This window comes from Crocuta crocuta, unplaced genomic scaffold (genome assembly GCF_008692635.1).
Source record: "Crocuta crocuta isolate KB4526 unplaced genomic scaffold, BGI_CrCroc_1.0 scaffold175, whole genome shotgun sequence".
Classification (NCBI taxonomy): Eukaryota; Metazoa; Chordata; class Mammalia; order Carnivora; family Hyaenidae; genus Crocuta; species Crocuta crocuta.
Genome location: NW_027530988.1, coordinates 1297507 through 1323190, shown reverse-complemented (window position 1 = coordinate 1323190; position 25684 = coordinate 1297507). Strand labels below are relative to the sequence as shown.

Genomic DNA, 25684 nt, shown 5'->3' with positions numbered 1-25684 from the left:
GAGGCTTAGCAAAAACCTGTTCAGTGTTTTTGCCACCATAGATTGTTTTCAGAGAAAGTTGAGAAAGAGACAAGAGGGAGACAAGTTATAGCAAAATAACTTCTTCCCAAGCCTTTCAAACATTTTAAGACCATCTTTAATAGGTTCTTTATTTAGGAAGTGAAACTAATAAAGCAAATTAAATAATTGCAGATTTGGCTCTTTTACCAAAAGAGGAAAGAAAACCTATTATAATGGATACCCAAAATGCTATTTAGGAGCTGACCACTAGGTAGGGATTTCACCATCCATTCAGATCAATTATTAGACACCTACTTTAGGCAGGTGTAGTAGGAGTGACAAACTCTTCGAGAGTTTCATTCATGACTAGTGACAACTCTTTCTCTGATCCTTGAAACTTGTTTGTGATAATGCAGTCTAGAGCATAGTTGTTCCAATGAACCAATATTAATGTTTCTAATTTTTTTTATTTTTTATTTTAAATGTTTTTATTTATTTGTGAGAGAGAGCGTGAGTGCGGTAGGTGCAGAGAGAGATGGGGACAGAGGATCCAAAGCGGGCTCCCTGCTGACAGCAGACAGAGAGCCCGATGTGGGGCTCAAACTCACGAATCATGAGATCATAACCTGAGCTGGAGTCAGATGCTCAAACCGACTGAGCCACCTAGACACCCCATCTCTCAAAAATTTTTAAATAGAATTGCCTTACGATCCAGTAATTTCACTTCTGGTATATATTCAAAAATTGAAAGAATTTCATTATATACCCAAAACATTGAGACATTTATAAATTCCTGTTTCCACCAAAAGGAAACTTTTGCTTTGGAAGCAACCCAAAGGTGCATCAATAGATAGATATGGATAAAGAAAATGTGGTATGACATTCACTGAAATATTAGGCAACCTTAAAAAGCATAGAAATTCTGACACATGTTGCAACATGGATGAATCTTCAAGACATTGTGTTAAATGAAAGTCACATAATGACCAACACTGCATAATTCCACTTCTGGCTGGTATCCAAAATAGTCAAACTCATGGAAAGAGAAAGCAGAATGGTGGTTCCCAAGGACTGGAAGGAAGGAGCTATTGTTTAATGAGTACAAATACTCCATTTTTCAAGATGAAAAGATTTCTGGAAATGGATAGTGGTTGTGGTTGAAAAACAACACAATGCGATGCAATGCAGTGGTATTTCATACCACTGAATTGTACACTTAAAAATTGTTAAACTGGTAAAATGTATGTTACAATAGTAAAATTTTTTAATTAAAAAATGTTTAAAAGATTCTTGTTAAGATTTCTACCCTACACATCTGCTTTCCATGCAAATATAAGAGGGTGTTATGATGCAAGACCAATGATCAACCATCCATTACCATTCGAAGGCACTGGGGAAATGAGGGGTGGAAGGAGGAAAATGGAGAGGAAAATAGACTGTGGAGCACTGATCAAACAAAGAGGGCTCAGAAGTGTGCCACATGCTGGAAAAAATGCCTTTGAAAAAGTTGTGAAGTAAAAGGTAGGAAGAGACAAAGAGGATAATTCACACTCTGCTACTTCACAGGGTCCCCCACTAAGAGCCACTAATTATGATCATGTGCAGATAACACTGGTGGGAAGCAGGGAAACCTCCAGAATGCAAATTGAAGACATTAATGCTAGACGTGTTAATAAGATGGAATGAACAACAGTACAGACATAGGTCACAGAGTAGGCACCTTGGAAAATACATGTAAGTACAGTTGACTCACAACAAACAAGCCTAACTAAACCATGTCATTAAATGGAATAAAACAGCATGATATAAAACAAAAAAAAAAGGAAAACCACGGAGGCATTCCACAGCCTTCCTTATTCTAAATAATGGCTGTAACATAACATATATTCAAGATATACTTACTGAATAAAATTCATCTGAAAATCCAACACTTCACACACATTTTTACTGGTTTTTGAGTCAAATGTTTCTGAATTTACTTAGCCAATTCTTAAAGCTGAACCTAACTGTAAAATGGTAAATTGTTTATCATGGCTATTCTAGTTTTCAGTAAAAAATTTCAACACAAATTTTCAGGGATATGGATGTTTCTAATGTATGATAACTCCTACCTAGGGAAGTATTTTCTTAGAGTCAGGTTTTCCTTCTAACCCTACACTTGAGCAATCCCCTGCTTTGAGCCCTCTGGGGTTTGGGTACACTTCCCTCTAACACGCCTCTCACTGTGGGCTCTGGAGTGCACAGAAATACACTGCAGAGTCCTCCAGCTGCGAAGGCAAGATAACAAGATGGATGGATTTTCTTGTCTTCTGGAAATTCAATGAGTAGCGACCTTCTGTGGCATTTTGTTGGTTGTAAGAATCCTGACGAACAAGGAAAATCATTTCCCCGCTGCTGGGCTGCTTGTACCACAATAGACTGTAACTTGAATCGCTTGTGTCATATGTGCATTCCATGATGACAGCCTCCTTCTCCTGCACTAACATTGCCGGTGTGGCTTGAGTTACCTTTTGGGAAAAACTGGATCCTGAAGGAAAAAACATGGAATCAGAGTCTTCAGAATAAGTCATGTGGCACAAGGAAATTGTATTTTATACACTGCTATCCCTCCCTCCCAAGGTACCCACAAGACACCACCTATCTCCCCTGTTTTTAGGTCATACAGGAGGAACATTAGCATGGGGGCCATCCTTACCTAGCCACATTGAAGCCATGATCACCTTCAGAAGGCTGGAAAGAAACATGTTTGAGTTTTTCCACTAAATGGAGAATGTCTTCTTCAATTTCAGGGGTCAGCCTTGTGAGGGGAGCCTGCCAGGGTGTGGGAAGGATGGTTGGGTATGTGTTGCTGCTGCCCCAGAACAGGAAATAGAAGCTTCCTGTAGCAAGTTGTGTGGGTCACGTCACACTTCTCTCCGTACCAGCTAAGAGTCTCGTTACCCAGACTTCTTTTTGCATTCAGTGACTCTAATGTGTAAACCATCACATCTGAAAATGAACGAGTAAAATTTTATATTGAAATGACGATTGATGGTTTAACTATGATAAGTTCATTAACTGCATCTGTGATGAAAGTGGGTGGGTGGCACTTACTTAAAAATATGAGACGAGGGCTCACCTTGGGAACACATATACTAAAATTGTAACAATATAGAAAAAATTAGCATGGACTGTGTGCAAGAATGACATGAAAATTCATGAAGCATTCTATATATTTTTAAAACACTACATATAATGTATTATGGAAACAACATAAGATGTGAGAATCATGAAAAAAGAAGTAAAAATCATGTATGCTTACACTATCTCATTTCATGTAAGGTAGAAATAAATCACTTTATGATAAGAAGGCAAAGTGTTTAGACAAATCCCTACAGCTCTTCCAATCTACCTATTGGTATGCTGGTATTTCTCCTCACTGTCAGTGTCTTCAGATGCCTTTATTGGGGCCAAAAGCAGAAAAATCTAATCACTTTTTGCTGAAAGGTTTAGACTGAAGCCTTCAGATAATAGATTCTGTCACTGAGGTCTCCTTCTTACACTGTTTAGTTTTGACAGCTCAGCTCTGTTTCAGAAAGGCCAGAATAGACATCTGAGTTTGTTCATTCATTATCAAATATTTAAATTTATATTCTTCCCATTACCTCAGTTGAACCACGGTAAGCTTCCATACTTTGTGTGCTCAGTTCTGAGCATATCCGAGGTGACTGTATACACCTCCACAAGACTATTGACCATACGATGATCGACTATGATAAGATTTTCTCTGTGTGCACAGATTAAAAGTAAGGTTGTCTCCTTAAGTATATTTTTCAACATCATGGCAAACAGCAAAGATCCATCGCCTCTTATTGTTGGCTTCCTGATACAGTAGTGAAAACTTAACATCCTTGTCTCAAAATCATTGTAGCTTCAGCTAAATTGGTTGAAGCATCCTCAGAATTTGTACTGCAGTCTCTGTGAAATATGATGGAACCGCATAGAGTACAACTGTTGGGCTCTCTAAGTGATAGACTATAACTCTCTACAAACACCTAATGTTTTTCTACCAGCTGGCTGAGTAAATGTGAAACAGTATTAATTTCTTCTCCTATTACGCAATTCTAACATGTTCTCAATGAAGGGAGTCTCACGATCGTACTTCTGTCATTCAATAAGTATCCATGTCCAGAGTGGATCTTTCAGACACTCTGAGACAAGATTCTGAATTAAAAGATTTTGAATAATCTTATCTCAAACGTTGAAAGAGACAATACCAGACTGGTCATGGAATTACCACTCCAGGCTCCTTTATAAAATCCAATCACTTAGCAGAAGCAACATTAACTCAAGTGGCTGGAATAATGGATATCTTTTGGGCATGTCAATTTACAAAAAATTATGTAGTCAGTGTCAGTCAATGCTTTTAATGTATTCACATCTTCCAAACATTATAAAGACAATCAAGTTCCTTAACTCTCTAACTTTCATTGACCCTTTCTTATATCTCGTGTATCTTATAAGAAAGGGACAACAAATAGATGAATTATTGTATGTCTTCATGTTAAAAAATTTTTTTCATAATGACAAAAGATCACAATACAAAGGACACTGTAGGAAAAAACATGTAAGCAGATCATTAGTAGTCACCTTGCTTCTACTGCACAGGAGCTAGAGGTATAATGAGATAAATAATCAAGCTGACTGAGTGTTGGGCTACATCCTTTGTTCAGATGACTTAAACCAAATTTAACCTGATGACTTTCCCATTAAGTATAAGTCAGTTATTCCCATGAAGTATAAGCCACCTCTGGGTGGCTTAGTCGGTTAAGTGTCAGACTCTGGCTCAGGTCATGATCTCACTGGTTTGTGACTTCAAGCCCTATGTTGGGCTCTGTGTGGACAGCCCAGAGCCTGGAGCCTATGTCTCCCTCTCTCTCTGTGTCTCCCTCTCTCTCTCTCTGTTTCCTCCCTCACTCACACTTTGTCTCTCTATCTCTCTCAAAAATAAATAGATTTTTAAAATTTTGAGGAAAAAAAATAAGCCAGTTAGCAAATAACTAACAACGATAACTCAGCTAAGAGAGACCACTGTCACCATACCAGGTGCAATTATATCCATCGTTAGTTAGGAAGATTAGGAGGGACCTTGAAAGTACCCTAACCTTGAGCGAAGGTGGGAGAAGGAGGGAATTAAATATTTATGAAAATTCTTTCATTCCACTGACTTCTCTACAACACTAGAGAAATAACATTTTTACAAAGAAAGTTGTGGGGAGCCTGGGTGGCTCAGTGGTTAAGCATCTGACTTTGTTTCTGATCATGAACTCACAGTTGGTGAGTTAGAGTCGCACGTTGGGTGAGCACAAGCCCCTCTACTGGTAAAAATACAAGCCCTGGGTGAGACCTGCTTCTCTCTCTCTCTGTCCCTTGTTCACTTGCACCCTCTCTCTCTAAAAAAGGAGGGAGGTGTGTGGTTAGTAATGTTTAATTCAATCAGATGTGAAGTTGATTCAGGGAGGTTTGTAACAAGTTATCTCTACATTAACCATTAGTCCAAATGCTCTTGTGTGCAGTGCACTAATAAGGTGGCTGATAAGTGCATATAAAATCATTCCCATATACCTCAGAAAGAAAGGTTTTAATTATAATTATAACACAAAAATACAAATCCAAGAATATATTTAATTATCTTAAAACAACAGAGCTTTATTAAGAAAGAAAGATATAAATTGGAAAAAAAACACAGAATGTTCTGAAACAAACAATCAGATATACACATTAAGGACTTTTATTTTTCAGAAATCAATTCACACATTTAATTCAATCAGAAAATTAAATTAATGTTTAAGTAGCAGAATCCATCTTTCCTTCTTTCTCTAAAAAATATCTACTGATGGGGCGCCTGGGTGGCTCAGTCTGTTAAGCATCTGACTTCAGCTCAGGTCATGATCTCACTAGTCTAAGCCCCGAGTCAGGCTCTGTGCTGACAGCTCAGAGCCTGGAACCTGCTATGGATTCTATGTCTCCCTCTCTCTCTGTCCCTCTCCCACTCAGGCTCTGTTTCTCTCTCTCAAAAATAAATAAATATATATATGTTAAACTTTTAAATAAAAAACATCTACCAATAGCCAATTATGTGAAAAAAAAAATTGTGGTAGATGCTGCAAATACAGCAGTGAATTAAATACAAAGTTCTGTCTTCGAAATTCTATGAGAGAGTAATTGTGAACAGATACTTAAAGAATACTGTAAATGAGAATAGGCTTCTGTGTTTTATCTGAAGTTCACATTGTCAAGTCACTCCCTATCTTAATTTCTCTCAAACACACAAATAATACATACCATCTGGAATTTAAAGGAAAACCCATGCCACATTTTCTGAAAGAGAAAATGATCAAATCACATAGAAATGGCTGTCAAATTTTGCCATAAATATAGAGGAAGAAAATTAGTATGAACTGTACTTAATTAAAATATTTCACAGAGCTATTATAAAGCAGATGTTAAATAAAACATTAAAAATAAAATAAAGCAGATATTTGAGGGGAAAACTTGACAGAGGGACTGCTCAAATCAAGTTATATTAAGTGTAAAAATCATGATCCTAATTAGAATAAGACTTTTAAAACTATAATGAATATTAGTAATATTATCTGATTACAGAATTATAACTTTCCTATTTTGCACTTTACATATTTCTATATTTGGCATGTAATGTTTTAGAATCAGAAAAATAATACATGTTGTTTGGAAACACAATATTTAAATGCCCATCTCATCCACAGTAAGGACTGAAATATTAGTACTCAGGGGTTATTTATGGGAAAGGCATATGAATAATACAATATGTAAACTCATCTTTAAAACCTGAATTTCAAAATAAAACCTTACTAGCTCCCTTCTATAATCCATTAAGCAGCAATCATCCAAGAAAATGTTCTAACCCCGTCTGGGTCAACTCGATCTTAAGAGCCTTATGTTATGCTTTTATGTCTAACACATCAGCCTCCACTTGCAGACAAACAACAGCACAAATGCTCTACTTGAAGGTCTGTGTCAAAGGACAGGGGCTGCCCCGTGGCAGGTTTGAGCACAGGCGGCAGGTGTCTGGGACGCAATGTGTACTTGCTGCACAGAAGTAGACGGCTGAGTCTGCAGGCTGGGTGGCTGCGATGTGCAGGGACAGATGCTTGGCCGTCTTATTCAATAAAACAGTGAGTCTTTGCTCTTCTTTTCTGGCCACATTTGAACGAATGTCTATAATGAGCTGGGGACCTTTTCCAAGTTCTTGCTTATACCAAGGGAAGTAGTTTAAGGTGCTGTCTGAGTAACTACAGGAGATAACAGAGCTGCTTCCCTCCTGGACACTCAGGGTGGAAGGATGCTGCTCCACCTTCTGTCCTCGGCTGAGCCCTGTGCACAAAGAAAAGGTCAGAGAAAGGAGAACAGTTCCCAGGTTATTATGCTGCAGAATTCCCTTTTCCTCCACTAACTGGAGGAAACCTGAGTAAAGCCAGTCTTGACTTCTGAAGAATATCCACTAATTCCCCATAAACGCTCAACTCACAGTGCAGCGACAGCCACAAGAGCAGGACGAAAGTCCCCAGGGACGCCCTCATGGCTCCTCCCTGTGACCATCAGTTTCAGAACTGCCTCCTCCAGCCCGCACAGCTACTTCCAGTACCCGCCAGCCCTTCTTCCCCCCCCCAGTCAGAGCGGGTTCCCACGTGTCCAGCAGCCAATAAGAAGACGACTGTGCTTGGGCCAGAGCCTAGTCATGCAGATGCCTCCGCCTGGTCCCCATCAGCTCAGGCGCACTACCCTCTGGTGGTCACATCTGTGCTGAACTCCCTGCAGAAGGTTCTTCACTCTGCGTCTTTGAGGGGCTCAAATACATAATGGCAGCAATAGGTCAAACAAATTGCATTTTAAATCAGAGAATAANCAGATGCCTCCGCCTGGTCCCCATCAGCTCAGGCGCACTACCCTCTGGTGGTCACGTCTGTGCTCAACTCCCTGCAGAAGGTTCTTCTCCACGCTGTGCCCCCGAGGGGCTCAAATACATAATGGCAGCAATAGGTCAAACAAATTGCATTTTAGATCAGAGAATAAGTGCACAGGAAGAATGTGGAGATCAAGACTTACACCTCTGCACACTAGTCAGTCACTGTTTAGTTCAAATGAGGTAGATCCTGTTGTTGTTTATTCAGTGATGGGCCTTGTGTCCATGTTTGAAATGAGGAAGGAATCATGATTCACTCTCTTAAACAAAGAGAACACAAAATCTTCCCCTTTCTGCTAAATCTACCATCCTCATTTGTCTGTTATGGAGAAAAACCCTTCCTAAAAAGAACATGCAAGCCAAATATTAGAGTAAAAGAGAGATCATTTGATATTTTAAATAAGATACCTCTAATTTCTGTTTCTGTTTGCTGGAGCTGTTTGGCCCATGACCTTGTTACTCCCAGAGGACTGACAGTACCAATTAGATATGGAATCTTCCCTCAGTAAGATGACTGTGACAAAAAGTAAAAGGCCAAATTTCAATCATAAGGGAGCAGGGAGATAACTTCTATCACTTATTAGTATTTCAACTATAGGAAGCAGTTTGACCCAAGACTGGGNCATCCTCATTTGTCTGTTATGGAGAAAAACCCTTCCTAAAAAGAACATGCAAGCCAAAGATTAGAGTAAAAGAGAGATCATTTGATATTTCAAATAAGATACCTTTAATCTCAGTTTCTGTTTGCCGGAGGTGTTTGGCCCGTGACCTTGTTACTCCCAGAGGACTGACAGTACCAACAGTTAGATATGGAATCTTCCCTCAGTAAGATGACTGTGACAAAAAGTAAAAGACCAAATTTCAATCATAAGGGAGCAGGGAGATAACTTCCATCACCTATTAGTATTTCAACTATAGGAAGCAGTTTGACCCAAGACTGGAATAATTTGCATAAAGAAATCTGACATGCTATTAAGAAATCTATTTGAATGTTATGTGTCTTATATTCTGCAAAGTATTGAAAGACAGACTAGAAATTCGGAAGGAACATCAAGCTGCAAACTCAAAAAATATAACCACATGTGACTCTATCCTTGAACTGATTTCATTTTCTCAAATCCAGATAGGTGGCATGTCTTAAAGTGCAATTACTGACTCATGGACTCAGTAGAATTGCTTCTAAAGTATCAGCCAACTACTGTGTCATCCTTCCCCTTCTTGGCCATCACTGGGTCACATTCCATACTCTATCATTTTTTTTCTAAACTCCACTGCAGTGTCCTTGCCCCAAGACTCATTGATAAAGCTCTCTGGACCTGTGAGTTTCCAGAATAACCTCCCTCTGCCTAAGCTCTTTCTCACCCACTTTAATGTCTTGGAATTTTCGGATAACCTTTGTGAGAATGAATGCAGGGAGGTCTAAATCTTGTGTGTGTTCAGGGAACAGTACCAACAGGACCCTAAAGAACTGATCAGAAGAAATGGTTTCTGGGAAACTAAGACTACCTAATTTCCAAAAGTGGAAGCCCCTTTCCGTGATTCATACTCACTGATCATCTGAAATGATAAAGAATAAAACTAATCTTCCTTCCACGTCTCCCATCCTTCAGGTTTAAAGACAGCGATGGTGACGCTTATCAACTCAGTATGTAAATATATGGGTATATATAAAATGTGCTTTTATGTATGTAAAACTTCTTGATTTGGGGAATCTTTCACTCTCTCACCCATTCCCCATAAAATAAGAATTCTCAAACTCTTCCCTGGGAAAATTTCCCTTTTGAAGATAGACACTTAGGTCAATACTGACACTTCTGAGGTGTGACACACAGAACTGAATGTGATGGTCTGAATGTGACCATTCATAAGAATAACGCTCTTCCATGTATTAACTATAACACAGATAGATGCAGTCATCTCTTGGACAAAATTCCCAGCTCCGTGATTATTTCAGAGAATGGTGCTTTACTTCTTGTCAAAGTGTTGGCCTAGAAAACCTTCACTGAACACCTTCATGCATCAGTCTTCCAATTCCAATGATTTTTTTTTGTAGACAATGTGCGAGTTATGCGAGGGCAGGGGAAGGGAATGAGGAAACCCAGTTTCTTTCTTTCCCAGTTCATTGACACCTAATTATACTCACCCTGCCTTCAAGGGAGGCCCATCTGGGATAATAAATATATTTGCTATTTGGGGGAGTCCTTAAAAATGCATGTAGGTGTTTAGATGGCACCATCACCTTTGGCTTCTTCCTACAGAAACCAGTGAGTGGAGGATGAGTTTGCTGGTAGAACAGTGGCTCAGCATCAGCCTCCTTTCCTGCCCAAGGTGTCAGATATTTCTACAAATTGCAGATCTCTCTTCTGGCGATCAAACTGTTGGACCATGGCTTTCGCAGACCCAAACTGCAGAGATCTAAGTGGCTGGACCTGCATTAGATACTTTCTCTTTACCCAGGCAGATAGTCATGCAGCAAGGAGGCAGGGGAAGGGAATGAGGGAAACCCAGTTTCTTTCCTTCCCAGCTCATTGATAACCTAATTGTTCCATACTGTCCTCTTGGATACAGCCTCTGTTTTGAAAATTTTTTAAACATTTATTTATTTTTGAGACACAGAGGGAGATGGCGTGAGCAGGGGAGGGACAGAGAAAGAGGGAGACACAGATTCTGAAACAGGCCTCACGTTCTGAGCTGTCAGCACAGAGCCCGATGCGGAGCTTAAATTCATGAACCATGAGATCATGACCTGAGCTGAAGTCAGACACTTAACTGACAGAGCTACCTATTCAGCCTCTGTTTTGTAAAATGAAGTGGACTAAAGCCCTTCCTAAGGGCTCTTCCAGCTTCAAATTTCTTTTATACTGTATAACAAAGCATATATCTATTGAAGACTAGCTGGGAACAGTGTGGACTGGTGTGAGTGTGGGGTTAAATTGTGTGCATCATGTAACCCCAAGATTATTCCCACAACCATATGTGGTCTCATAGGTCTGAGGTTGCTTGTAACCAACACTGTGGCTTCTTCAGAAGCAGAGACATGGTCCCCAGGATGAGATCCTACGTGGGTTTTCATTTCTTCTATGAGATCAATAATGAATCAAGGGCAACTAAATTCATAGAAAAATGCAATAAAATGGGACTTCATTCACTGACTGTAAAGACCATCAAAGGCAGTGAGATCAAGGTGGCCCCATGGCTGAGCCATGGGTAGGCAAGAAATTCTTCTGGAGATCTATTTCTTATATAAATCTATTACCTATCATACATCTATATCATACAGAGAAAAGAAAATCTCTGCAACTGAGAGAGCCTGGAGAAGGTGGGTGAGCTTACTAATATGGAAAGCAAGAAGCACTTTTTCAAATAGCCTAACTGTTGAAGCCTTAGTATGGAGGATTAACATTTCCAGCCAGAGCTGCTTATATAATTTTTAAGACTGATTCAAAAGGAAAATTTGAGATTCTTATTCAAAAAGGAGGGTCATTAGGTAACGATTCTAGTAGAACCATTTTTCTAAAATGTTTGAACTCTTCATACATGTAGTTTCATGTCTCTGAATTTAATTTTTTAAAGATTTTCATTTTTTCAGCCATTTTAGGGCTCAAAGAAAAATTAGGAAGCATGTACTGAAGTTTCCAGTGCACCTTCTGCTCCCCACACACGCACGGCCTCTCCCATGAGCAACTTCCCCATGACAGTGGTGTACCTTCCACAATGGATGAACCTATGTTGACGCATCATATCACCCAAAGTCCACATTTTACTAAAGGTTTCCTCTTAATGTTATACATGTTATGGTTTCAAACAAATATACAATGGCATATATCCACCACCGTCATAGCGAGCAGGTTCACTACACTAAATATTCTCTGTGCTCTGTTCCTCCCTCCTGCTCCCCTCAACCCTTGACAACTACAATCATTTTACTGTCTCCATAGTTTTGCCTTTTGCAGAATCTCACATTGTTGGAATCATACCATATGCAGCCTTTTCAGATTGGCTTCTTTCACTTACTAAAATGCATGTAAGTTTTTCCTATCTTCTTCATGGCTTGATAGCTCTGAATTATATTTTTATAATTTTTAACACTGAACATATTCAATTGGTTGAATATACCACCATTTACATACCCATTCACCTATTCAAAGGCATGCTTCTTACTTGCAAATTTTGGCCATTATGGATAAAACTGCTACAAAACACCTGTGTACAAGCTTGTGTTTGCACATAAGTTTTCAGCCTCTTTGGGTAAATACTCAGGAAGGCCACTGCCAGGTCATATGGTAGGAGTATGTTTAGTTGTGTAAGAAACTGACAAACTGCTTTATTGACATGGCCATGTATACACTTCCATTTTGTGGCAAGTTACTGACAAAACCTACTATTCTCTTGCACAGCGTGTCAAAGCCCCAGATAGTCCAAAGCATGTACAGACACAAGAGGTGGTCCCACCCACTGTCCAGCTCACACACTGCCTGCTGTGACCGAGAACCTGCATGTGTACACGCTCTGTGTCCTGCTGCCCGTGGACAGCATATGTTCCACTCTCTAATGGAACTTCACTTACAAAACACAAGTACTAAGATAAAGTTATTTTAATTTCAAGACAGTGATAGCAGAGCATTAAAACAAGGGCGGGGCTCCTTCTGAGAGTGAAAGCGCTGTGTAACTGCATAGGTTACAGGCTCAAGAAGCTGGCTATGCACTCAGTTTCTGGGAGTCTGCCCCTTTATCTCCACCTTAATTGTCAAGGTCCTGGTCCTTCCTAGCAACACCCTTTCATTAACATAAAAGACAGTGCAGGCTGGAATTCAGTTTGTGTTTTCATTATTCCACATGCAAGGTTGAGCTTTGAGTTTGGAGTCAGAAGTCTTTGTCTCTGCCTACAACAGAAAAGGATTCCTTTTAGAGTAGTCCGGAAAGATTTCTACTCCATTTCCCTAATAGTGAATGATGTTACAAAATCATGAGTAATAGATTCATTCAAAACGCAAGAAAAAGCAATGGACTTTAATGGAACAGAAGGAAACTTTCCATGAGCTCTTCCACACAAGGTGCTATTTAGAAAAGACTTAATTGGATACTTTTCTAAATGATATATGTAAACACATTGTAAAAATTAATCAATAGAAATCATTTTGTGGGGTGCTGAGTGGCTCAATTGGTTAAGCGTCCAACTTTGGCTCAGGTCATGATCTCTCCGTTTGTGAGTTCGAGCCTCACATCGGGCTTTGTGCTGACAGCTCAGAGCCTGGAGCCTGCTTCGGATCTTGTGTCTTTCTCTCTCTCTTCCCCTCTCCCCACTTATGCGCGCGCGCTCTCTCTCTCTCTGTCTCTATCAAAAATAAAAAAAAAATAAAAAAAAAAGAAATCGTTTTGTGATCCTCAAAACTCTTCTACATCTGGTAGCTCAGATGCACTAGTCTAGGAATAATATGAGCTCAACCAAATCACTTTAGCTTTAAAATCCTCAGTTTATTCGTGCATAAAATAAAAGTACTTATTACAGGGCATTATCTTACTGAAATAGAAAATAATTATAATAAGATAAGTAGAGTGAACCTCAATAAAATTATTTTATTATATTTGTATTTCTAGGAATGAAAAGGCTGAATAAAACCTTTAAAAAACGTTACACATGTTCTGTTTAATTTTCTTTGAAAAGGAACCATCTACAGAAAACTGAAAAACTTGGTCAATTCTTTCTATGGGACGATGACCATATATGTTTTTGAGTCTTTTCCATCTGAGTAATTTACATATAATTTATATGCTAGCTTCCCAGAGATATGTTTTAACAGAGCATTGGATCCTGGCATCTCTATCAACTACTCTAATGGATCCATGGTAGAGCTTTTTACCTGGAAAGGGTTTTCTGGGAAGAAAAAGGGTAAGAAAAGCAAATGTGAAATGACAGTCCTGATGGGTCTACTTTTAGGGAGGAAAAAAGTGCTGTAACATAAATATGAAAATGTGCAAAATGTAACAGATATGAAAATGTGGGGGCAAATAAATGCCTGTCCCATGAGGAGCCTGGGCTGCCAGCCCAGCTGCAGTTTGGGGACAGGCTGCAGGGCGGCAGGCAGCACTGTGCCTCCACCGCACACAGGTAGGTGGCTGCGTCTTCCTGCCTGGAGGCCCTGATGTGCAGGCTGCTGTGCCGGTCCTTCGTGTTCAGTGTGCAGGCTAACCTCCCGTCCTGCTTCTTCCCTGACGCGATGTAAAACAGCCGCGTGAGGCCGCCGCCCCCAGGATTCTGTCGGAACCACTGCACGTTGTTCACTGCGCTGGAAAAGTTACAGCTCAGGGTAGAGCTGGCTCCCTCCTGGACGCTCAGGGCTGGAGGTCTCTGCTCCACCTCCATCCCTCTCACCCCTGCTTGGAAAGACAAAACAAACAAATGAACTCACTGCGGAGTCACTGGTGCAGTTTTCAAACCCACAAAATATCCCCAGAAACACCTGCTGAGGGTGTGGACCCCCAGGAGCTCTGGAACCCCCCAGCCCCCGTCTGGGACACCCAAACTCACAGCAAACCTGCACCCACAGAAGCCCCAGCAGAGCTCCCCAGGGTTTCCTCATGACTCCTTGTGTGGTCGCTGAGGTGCCTTCGCTCCTACTCTGAAGAGTGTAGAGTCTGAAGAAGTTGTATTGTTAACAGTCACCATGTTCCTCCAGAGTCACTGAGCACCAATCACCCTTGAACCCTGTCACTCCAGGGACTCGAGACTCCACCCATAGCAACCCAGGGAGACTGCACAGTAATCTGCCCGAAACTGTGCTTGCCAACAGTGCAGGGAGGTAGGGGGAACATTTCTAGTATGTGCAGTTATAAGAGGTTTTTTTTCCTTAAAATATTTATTGCAAGAAATTTGTGGGTTAGAAGAAAGTAGGTAAAATTTCTATATGAGTCTATGTCTCAATGGGTTACACAGAATCTTGAAAAATCACAGGGAAGACTAACCCCTTTCCCAAATTGCATGGTTTGACAGACAATGTGAATTAACATTGTGAATTCAGTTATCTAAAAATACTGATAAAGGAAAATTATCTGATGGCATGTATTGTGTATTATGGAAGTAAATATAATTTCTTGAAATCAAGAGAGTTCTACAAACCAAGATGGACAGTCACTATCTGCACAGAAAATGATTCCAACCAGAATTTGGTTGGTGAATAATAAGATGTATGCATAATGTCCACTCTGATTTAATATACACTTCTCTACCTCTCTTATCAACTCGTGGACACCCTGCTCACCCACACAGCTGATTTTGGCTGGTCTACATGCCACTGGTCTAAGTAAATATTGTAGCCTCCCTTTCCTTCCCTTTTTCTTCCTTATTTTTATCTCTTTTCTTCTTCTCTTCATTCTCATTCCCTCCACTCTCAGCAGAGATAAATGAAAAGGTAGGCTATCTGGGGCATTGAAATAATTTCTAGGTCAGTGGGTTTGTGCGATTTTATCGATAACCATGGAAAACAGGTAATAGGATGTTTCCATTGAGCTTCTATGGTCACAATGCCCAGAAATATATTCTTTTTTTAATAAATAGTTTATTGAAGAAATATATTCTTATCCCAGTACTTGTACTCAGAGAATCATCCTCACAGGGTATTTACAGAGATATGGGTTCCAACTTTTTGAAATTTATGTGGGATGGCAGAACTGAAAACCTGAGATGATCTTTACACAAACAATGTCTCCCTTTCTCCCCAACCTTTGCTGTCTATAATGACTGTGTCACATGGCTTCTGTTATCTCTTAAACCGTTCAACTCTTAGACCCTCAGAAAGTCTTCATCTCTTGCAAAGCCTAGAGTGCCCTCTAGAGGACTGAAACAGTCAGCAAAGACCACTTTATACCAAGCAACTCCGTAAACGCAGACCCCCCCCCCCAGTCCCATTCATTCCATGTTTCCTGATGAAGGAAATGCAGATGGTCAAAATAGAAGATAACTGCTCAGATTGAATGGGGATTAAAAGTGAACCAAATCCCACATTTAAAATGGAATTTCATGGAAATTGATATCAGAAAGTAATTTGATAAATCTCAAACTGTGCTATTGACTTGATTTCTTTAACTCAGGTTGAAATAAATCTACAGGGGCATCTGGGAGACTCAGTTGACTAACTGTTGGACTCTTGGTTTCAACGCAGGTCATGATCTCATGATTTGTAAGTTTGAGCCCCACCTCAATAGGATGACAGCACAGACCCTGCTTAGGATTCTCTCTTTCCCTCTCTCTGCCACTCCCCTATTCTCATGCTCTCTCTCTCTCTCTCTCTCAAAATAAATAAATAAACTTAAAATTTTTAAAAAATAAATCCATAGAAGAGAGGGGCCAAGATAGTGGAGCAGCATGGAACTTCTCAGCTTCTCTTGTCCCTGAAATGCAGCTAGATCAGCACCAAACCATTTCGCACACACACCTAGAAAATTGATCTGAGGATTAACACGACAATGTGCATAACTTAAGCCACAGGACTAAGCAAGTACACAGTGCAGAGAGGTAAACTGGGAGAGAGAGAAGTCATGGAGGATAGAAGGTGTTTTCGCAGAGAAAGGACAGAGAATGTGGGAAAAGTACAGGGAAAGCACTCCTCTTGAAAGTAGCTGGAAAGAAAGAGGAAACACCCAAAGTGACTGAACAAGAAAGGGAGAAAAGAGAAAGAAGAGGGTTTCAATACCAATAGGGCTCTATAAACAGGGAAAAGCAGAGTCAGAAAGTCCATAACTCAATCCTTGATGGTGCTCTGGTAGGAAGGTTGAATCAGCAGGAGCAGGCAGAGGTCCAAGGGGTCCATGGGCCACACAGGGAGAAGCAGTTCCCCGGCTTTGAGGGCATTTGGTAGAGGCTGTAGGGCCTCCCCACAGGCAGAAGTCCTAGTCAACACTGGAAAGCAACCATGTTTGCTGGTATTGGAATGAAGATGCCAAGGTATGGTGAAACCTGGCACTGACTGATTGTTGTATTTTCCCACAATGTCTGAACCTCTGCTCCTGCATGATTGCATGAACTTTTTTTCTGGGGCAAGCAGGCACCTGGCCACAATCTCTGAACCTCACAACAGTGCAAACACACGAACATTCCCAGGGCAAAGCCAGCACCTGGCCATTGCTCCTGGAGACCCTCCCCTAGAGGGTCAGAGCAAGTCCAAGCCACAGAGCTCTCAGAAGTGAGGGGTTTATATCAGCCCCGTATCTGAGATATAATTCAGGAGAGAGGTGCCTCCTGGCAGACTGATAGCTTGCACCTGAACAGTGTAGAAGCAGGATGGAAGCCAGAGACAAAGGAGGGGTGCTTGATTGAGGGTTGATGAGAGCAGAGTTCCAGTGCCACAGACTGGGAAACTGGGTGATGCCATTTTCATCTCACGTATATGCACATGCGAGCCACACCTACCCACCCCAGTAAGCTAAGCACCACCACCTAGTGGAGAACTGGGCCAATACACCAAGCCTAATCCAACTGCACCAACCAAGCTCAAGCCCTAGAGAACCACCACAAATCTCTCCATAGGCTTAGTGTATGGACTATAAAGTGCTTCATAGTTAGACTTCTAGGGAAACTGAATGTTATTCTGATTTCATTCTGTACACTGGTCCATCTATTCAGTTTTTTGTTTTTTTATTTATTTTTTTCTTTTCTTAGATACAGAAAGAGAAAAAATTATTTTTATTTTCCTTTATTTAAAATTTTTTTAGCTTTTTTACTATATTTTTTATTTTCCTGTAAATACACGCACATGCACACACACACACACACACAATGGAATACTACTTGGCAATGAGAAAGAATAAAATAATGACATTTGCAGCAATGTGGATAGAACTGGAAGGTATTATGCTGAGTGAAATATATCAGACAGAGAAAGACAGATAACATATGTTTTCACTCATATGTGGATCTTGAGACACTTAACAAAAGACCATGGGGGATGGGAAGGGGAAAAATAGTTACAAGCAGAGAGGGAGGGAGACAAACCATAACAGACTTAAATACAGAGAACAAACTGAGGGGGGTGGGGGAGAGGGGGAAACGGGTGATGGGCATTGAGGATGGGCACTTGTTGGGATGAGCACTGGGTGTTGTATGTAAGCAGTGAACCACAGGAATCTACCCCAAAAACCAACAGTACACTTTACACACTGTATGTTAGCCAATTTGATAATAAATTATATTTTAAAATTTTGTTTAATTTTTAACTATATTTTTATTTTTGTAAACTTTTAATTCATTTTACTTCATTTCATTTTATTGTATTGTAAACATTTAAAAGTTTTTAAGTGTTTTCTTACTTTTTTTCTTTTCTTTCCTTTTTTTCTCCACTCGATCAAGCTTCTTTCAACAACTAGACCAAAACACACCTAGGATCTAGTGTCCTTTGTTTCATTTTTGTGTTGTTTTTAATTTTTTTAATTTAATTTTTAATTTTATTAATTCTTTTTCTTCCTCCAAAATGACAAAAAATGAACAAAAAAAATTCACCCCAAAAGAAAAAACAGGAAGAGACAACAGCCAGGGACTTAATCAACACAGATACAAGCAAAATGTCTGAACCAGACTTTAGAATCATGATAATAAGATTACTAACTGGGGTTGAAAAAAGCATAGAATCCCTTCCTGCAGAGATAAAAGAAGTAAAATCTAGTCAGGACAAAATTAAAAATGCTATAATGGATATGCAATCTCAAATGTGTGACACGGTGGCAAAGATGGATGAATCAGAGCAGCAAATCAGTGATATAGAAGACAAAATTGTAGAAAATAAATGAAGCAGGAAAAAAAAAGAGGGAATCTAGGGCAAAAAAACACGATGTAAGAATTAGAGAACTCAGTGACTCATTTAAAAGGAATAACGTCCGAGTCTTAGGCAGCCCAGAAGATGAAGAGAGAGAAAAAAACGTAAAAGGTTTATGTAAGCAAATCATAGCAGAAAACTTTCCTAACCTGGGGAAGACACAGACATCAAAATCCCGGAAGCACAGAGAACTCCCAATAGATTAAACGAAAAACGACCATCAACAAGGCGTATCATAATCGAATTCACAAAATACCCAAAGAAGGAAAGAATCATGAAAGCAGCAAGGGGGAAAAAGTCCTTAACCTACAAGGGAAGACAGACCAAGTTCGCAGCAGACCTATCCACAGGAACTTGGCAGGCCAGAAAGGAGTGGCAAGATATATTCAATATGCTGAATCAGGAAAATATGCATCCAAGAATTCTTTTTTTAATTTTAATGTTTATTTATTTTTGAGAGAAAGAGGCAGAGTGCAAGTGGGCGAGGGGCAGAGAGAGAGGCAGACACAGAATTTGAAACAGGCTCCAGACTCAGCTGTCAGCACAGAGCCTGATGCAGGGCTCAAACTCATAAACCGTGAGATCATGACTTAGGCTGAAGTCGGACGCTTAACTGACTGAGCTCCCAGTTACCCCTGCAGACGAGAATTCTTTATCCAGGAAGGATGTTTTTCAAAATAGGGGAGATAAAGAGTTTCCCAGACAAACAAAAACTAAAAGAGTTCGTGACCCCTAAACCAGACCCACAAGAAATTTTAAGGAGGGCTCTCTGAAGAGAGAAAAGATAAAACAAAAAAGACCAAAAGCAGCAAAGACTAGAAAGGAACAGAGAATACCACCAGAAATTCCAATTCTACAGGCAACACTTCAACAATCTGTCTTTCACATGTATGCTTTAGTGCATAGTTTCCTAAATAAAAGTGTTCCTACCTCTTAAATATCCTAATAAAAATACTGTATGGAGAGTAAGTGGGGGAGGGGCAGAGAGAGAGAGAGAGAGAGAGAGAGAGAATCCTAATCAGGCTCTGTGCTGTCAGCGCAGAGCCCTACACAGGGTTCCAACCGACGAATCTTGAGATCGTAACCTGAGTTGAGATCAAAAGTCGGACGCTTAACCAACTGAGCCACCCTGGTGTGCCTCTAGTTCCTTTTTAAGGATGACTACCTCAATGTATTTGCAATTAAATTTACAACAAATTCTTCAACATCACTCATGTTTTATACATTTAAAAATAAAAACATTACTGGCTATTATCCAAAGCACAAAATACAGCTATTGCCCATAATGGGAAGAGATTAGAACACCTGCACATGGTTGGTGGAAATACAAAATGGTGTAAGCATGCAAAAGAGTATAGAGGTTCTTCAAAAAAGTTAAAATAGAACTACCATATGATCCAGTAATCCCCATTTATGAGTATTTATCAAAAGGGACTGAAATCAGGATCTCGAAGAGAAATGTTACACTACTATGTACGCTGTTCACAATAGCCAAGATGTGGAGACAACTTGAATATCCAACAACAGATGAATAGATAAAGAAAATGCCAATAAATTGCAAAATAAATTAAACTTTATTTATATGAATAAACTGGTTTTGTCTACCCAGGCAATTTTTAAAGCTTGTCTGCTTTTTTATTTTACACCGGCAAGGATGATGAACAACAGGAAACCTCACTCACGGCTGACGGGGATACAGCCGTGTTGGAACACAAGTGTGGCAGTTCCTTCACAGCTGCACATACTCCTACCATAGATCTAGCAATTCCAATATTGGTGTTTATCCAAAAGACTGGAAAACTTCTGTCAGCACAAAACTTGCACACTCACGTTTATGGCAGATTCATTCATAATTGCCAAAACATGGAAGTAACCAAGGTCCTTCAACAGAAGAATGGGGAAATACACTATGGTGCGTCCAGACAATGGGAATCTTACACTGTGCTGAAAAGAAATGAGCTATCAAGCCATTAAAAGAAATGAAGGAAGGCTAAATGCATATTTCTGGGTACAAGAAGCCAATTTGAAAAAGCTGCATGCTGTTTGATCCCTACTATATGACATTCTGAAAAAGGCAAAACTATGGGGAGAGTAGAAAGACCAGGGGTTGTCACGATTAGAATAGGGACAGGAAGAATTTTTGTAAGTAAAAGAAAGCCAAACTGATAAGCAAAAATCAAAAACCTTAATAATACACGGGATTTGGATTGGGTGTATTTGGGTGGAATTTTTTCCTGTGCTCTTTTCAACTCCTCAAGAATCAACTTGCAACTTTCTCCTGGTTTAGAAAGTGATCACTGCTTGTTATAAAGGGCCATGGAGTGCATTGCTGTTCTGTTACCTAGGAATTTTCTCACTCGGCCTACTTATTTACCTTCCCTATGTGCCAATACCTTCAATACATCTATACACACGCATGTGTGTGTACGCAGGAACACATACACATTCCAACATAGGCAACAACCTCCTCCTCCTCAGTTATTCAAAATATTCAAAAATATGCAGGATTCCCCCACCCCCACCCCAGCCTTTCCAGAAGGCACAGCACATGCTGAAGTATTTCTACCTGGACCTCATTTTCTTCTTTATTGAATCTTTCATGAACGTTTGCATTTCTGCATATGCTGCTCATTCTCTAAAATTTGTTGGCATCACTGTATGCTGATAGCTTCTTTTCTGTCTCTATTTGGGTTTGAGGGTTTCTGCTCTATGGTATGTTTTTACTATCTTTTGAATAGAGTTTTAGAGAACTGAAGAGGTAAATGTGTATTTTTAATCTACCACTGCTTTTTCTAACAATTCTATTTTTAGGTAATCTCTACATACAACATGGGGCTTGAAATGATAACCCCAAGATCAAGAGTGAGTCACATGCTCTACCAATTGTGTGAACCAGGCACCCTTGTCTACCACGTTTATCCAAATGTCTGAGAAAAATACTTAGTATATAACCTTTTGAATTATTTAAAGTATCTTTTAACATGCATTGATATTTATAGAACTTGAAGATACAGTAAAACCTTGGATTGAGAGTACCTTGTTCTGTGAGCATTCTGAAAATGAGCAAACATTTCAAGTAAATTTTAACTTGATGAATGAGCGATGTCTTGCAATATGAGCAGTACCTGACACTGAATGTCACATGATCACAACTGAGCCAATGGCTCTTCTCTTTTTCACTGAATGATTGTGGGTGATGGTCTCCCATGCTCAGATGCTCAGTCTCAGGCTGTGGCATTTAGCAGAAATCAGTGATTTTTCAGAATGTTGGAAGGTGCCTACGACTGGCACTTGTATATTTTTTGTTACTTCAAAGCACCTATGGACAGTCCTTTGCTTTTTCACACAAGAATAAACTTAGGAATGCTTTGTTTCATTCTAGGTCAGGTTGCCTGCAGATCTAGACCCTTTCCTCTTGTTGCCTTATTGCCAGTTACACTGAATACAGTATATTACACAAGTTTATTAATACTGTACTGTAGTCACCATCCATATGAGTATATACAGTGGCCCCCAAGCAAAAAAAAAAAAAAAAGTTTAAAGGAAAGGTGGGAAGAGGGAGATGGTTACAGTGGAAGTTGAGAAGGAAATCATGGAGAAGTATGAACAAGTATGCAAGTGGCTGAAATTCCAAGATTTTATAAGAAGTCTACATTGCATCTCCTCTACAGAGGAGGATGAGAAAAAGGTAGAGGAATCCCCCACTTCAAATGACATTAGGGAGAGGTGTAAAACGTGGGAAACAGTGCAAAATTTTGTAGAAAATCACCACCAGAATAATGCTGTTGCAGTGCAAGCAACAAATCCTTTTAACGACAATGAAATGCCTCATTTCCACAAAATCCTCAAAAGGAGGCAGAAGGAAGTGTCATTGGATAAGTTCCTTGTTAAAGTTGCAAGAAAAAATAAAGATTCCATTGAGCCAATAGACAGCAGTGATTACGTTGGTGATAGTGAAAGCCGTCCTATGCAATAACCCACCTCTCTCTAGTCTCTCTCACACCAGCCATGGAGATTTTCAAAGGTAAGTACTGGTTAATTTTTTTTATTTTTCGTTATAATTAGTATTTCCTTTATTATTTTGTATTATATTACAGTACTGCAATCATTTTAAAATGAATATTTTTGGGTGTAGAACAAATTATCTGAGTTTCCATTATTTCATATGGGAAAATTCTATTGATATACAAATACTTTGGAATACAAGCATGTTTCCAGAACAAATTATGCTCGCAAACCAAGGTTTGACTATAAAATTTATATTTTAGACAATTAAATAAAACATTAATTTAAATCACAAATATATAACTAATATATAAGGAAATGTATTAGTATTCTGATCATAGCTCACTCATAGAATCAGCTGATAAGAAGAGAATAATTAAAAAGATTGTAACAATATTTGCAAAGTGTGGCAGTATATTTGGAAGACCATACAGAGATTGCTTTTACTATTGTTCTTTTCACTACTTCTCTTCATCTCATATCTTTTCCCAAACCTATGATTTTTCTCCCTGGGTGAGAAATGTTGGAGAAATCTATAGGATTTCCTGCCAGTGTCACCTATCTATCTATATTGTTGTAAAAAGTCAGTCCAAGAGCATTTTCTCTCACCATACTACCTGGGCCCTGAAAACCATCTCACTCGAGTTCTTACTGTTCCAAAGCCAACTGATATACCTCCTCAGTTATGTTTCTGCCCTTTCCCTTCATTTCGAATATCAGCCTGTGTCTACCATCTGATTTATTAGGGGAAAAAAGAAAACCCAGGACAAGGGTCCCTTGTGTCTCTTTTCACTGCTCTCTCACATACGTTCCCTTCCTCTCTTCCCTCCCCTTCCTTCTCTCTCCAAACCTGGTTTGGGCTATAGCTCTCCCATCACCTCTTCTGTTCATTCTACATCAGGAAGACATGGGGCAGATGCAACCTTCTCAGGCACAGCCTGGCTCTCTAAACCTGTGATGAGACACAGCAATGCCCCCCAGGGTGGCCTGAACAACCTGTGGGGCTGGACTCTCACTGCAGGTTGAGCAAGTCACCACATCAATGTTCTGTGGTTTCACCTTGAAATTACTTGGGTCCTGGCTGAGGAACGACTGGCATTTCCAGTTGCACTAATGAGCACCTGGGCTGGGGAATGTTCCTTCTGGTTCCTATGCTTTAGCCGTTTGTTTGACTTTTGTATTAAGCACACACTGAGAGACAGACAACCATACACTGTGCTGGAACCAGAGTGGATCAGTCAGAGACACTCAGCATCCGGGCCCTTGTTCTGCTCAGAGTTTGTGCTCAGCTCCCCCTGCAGTCCCTGTCACTGTGTCACTCATGGCACAGTAGTACACGGCCGAATCTGACGCTTGCACTGAGGCCTTCTTCAAGTGGAACGATGTGGATTTGCTTTGTAGGGTGGCTTCAAAACCTTTGTGACTGGTCTTTTCCTGGTCCCTAAAGGCTTTCAGGAGGAGCTGCGGACCTTCTCCAGGATACTGGACATACCAGAAAAGAGTAGGGGACCCTGTTGTTGAATAAGTACAATTAATAATCAGGGACTCCTCCTCAGAGAGGGTCACTGGGCCTTCCGTCTGGGTCACTGAGTCTCCATGGGTTTGTCCTGGGGAAAAAGAAAACAGACCTGTGTCACCTTGGGCATAAATCTGGAAAAAATTTTAGTTACAGATTTTACTGTCACAATAAATGACACAATACAAATTTTAAGAGGCATTTTACTTACCAAGCAGCAAGAGTACCACAGTCACGAAGCCTGGAGAAGCATTCATCTCTAGAGTGTCACCTAAAGAATGTGCTGCATTCTTAGCAGGAAGAAGCACTGGAGAGACAGAGCAATGAGCAGTGTAAGCCCACGTTTCTCACAGGAAAGGTGTTTGTGTAGGAAGCTGCGCCCCCTGCTGGACGGGGACTGAAATGGGTTGCATGGTAGCCTCTGGCTCTGGCTTGCTCCCAGAGTCAGCAAGATGTCTTGGGCCCTGACTTTATGAGGCACATGTCAGTCTTCAGGTGGCACCTGCAAATCTGAACAACAGCAGTGCTGACCTCTCAGGTCTACTTTGTTCCTAGGTCACGACCTGATGCGGAAGTTCTTTAACAGAGCATCCCAGGGCATTTCTGTAGCAGAGAGGATAACAGTCTCTAAAGCATTTGATGTAGTACTTTGTGTTTTCAGGTATCCATTGTGAGCCTGTTGATAATCCACTGACTCCCAAAAAAGGGTTAAGGTTGAATACAGAGAAAGTAATAAGAAGTCAAGTCATTACTGAGTGTTTTGTGTTTTTCAGCACTGTACCCCAATATTTAGAACAGACTGCCCTTTTTTAAACACTCACTAAACTTAAACAAAAATCATAAACAAATAGCTTTTAATTAAAATACAGTATTTCTTGGCCCCAAAATAATACGAATTGTAAGGAATACTGTCTTCTTAATAATAGCTTTTCAGTAGAAAAGTCATACTATTTTATAGTCAAATATTTTAATAGTCAAATATTCACCACTTTCAAAATCATTAAAAAGTGAAAAATATGAATTCTAGACAGAAGAAACATCATAAATGAGGTTGTTGAATCCCTATTGAATGATCTGAGATTCTTATTTCATTCTCTTACTGTTTTGTTGACTCTTACATATATAAGGTGACTCATGTGAATTAGGCAACAATTATGAATCCTATACTATTAACAAGTTTTAGCCTCAAAGATGCTTTCTATTACCATCCGTCAGATTTTTCTGCCAAGCTTTAATCAAATAATTTTTCCCCACAAAGTAAGGAATCAGCATTTTTGGATAAAGTTCTGGACAGGGACACATCTTTTCTAAAGTCCTGAAAACATGTATCTTTAGACCCAGAGATGGAAGCTTAGCTCACGCTGTTCCCTGGAG

The 25684-nt window shown here is 39.9% G+C and overlaps 1 non-coding gene and 2 gene segments (V, D, J or C); 1 reads left to right on the top strand and 2 right to left on the bottom strand.

The window, feature by feature from the left end:
* The first annotated feature begins 3110 nt into the window (after window positions 1-3110).
* On the top strand, window positions 3111-3217 carry LOC144236801 (U6 spliceosomal RNA). Its single transcript, XR_013336651.1, has one exon. It is a non-coding gene; the product is annotated as a U6 spliceosomal RNA (small nuclear RNA).
* Window positions 3218-6614: 3397 nt separating this feature from the next.
* Window positions 6615-7645, bottom strand: LOC144236666 (T cell receptor alpha variable 13-1-like). The segment is given in 2 exon segments: window positions 6615-7395; window positions 7550-7645. Coding segments are annotated over 2 exon segments (426 nt in total).
* A 16421-nt stretch (window positions 7646-24066) lies between these two features.
* LOC144236633 (T cell receptor alpha variable 9-2-like) lies at window positions 24067-24567 on the bottom strand. The segment is given in 2 exon segments: window positions 24067-24401; window positions 24522-24567. Coding segments are annotated over 2 exon segments (381 nt in total).
* Between the last annotated feature and the right edge of the window lie 1117 nt (window positions 24568-25684).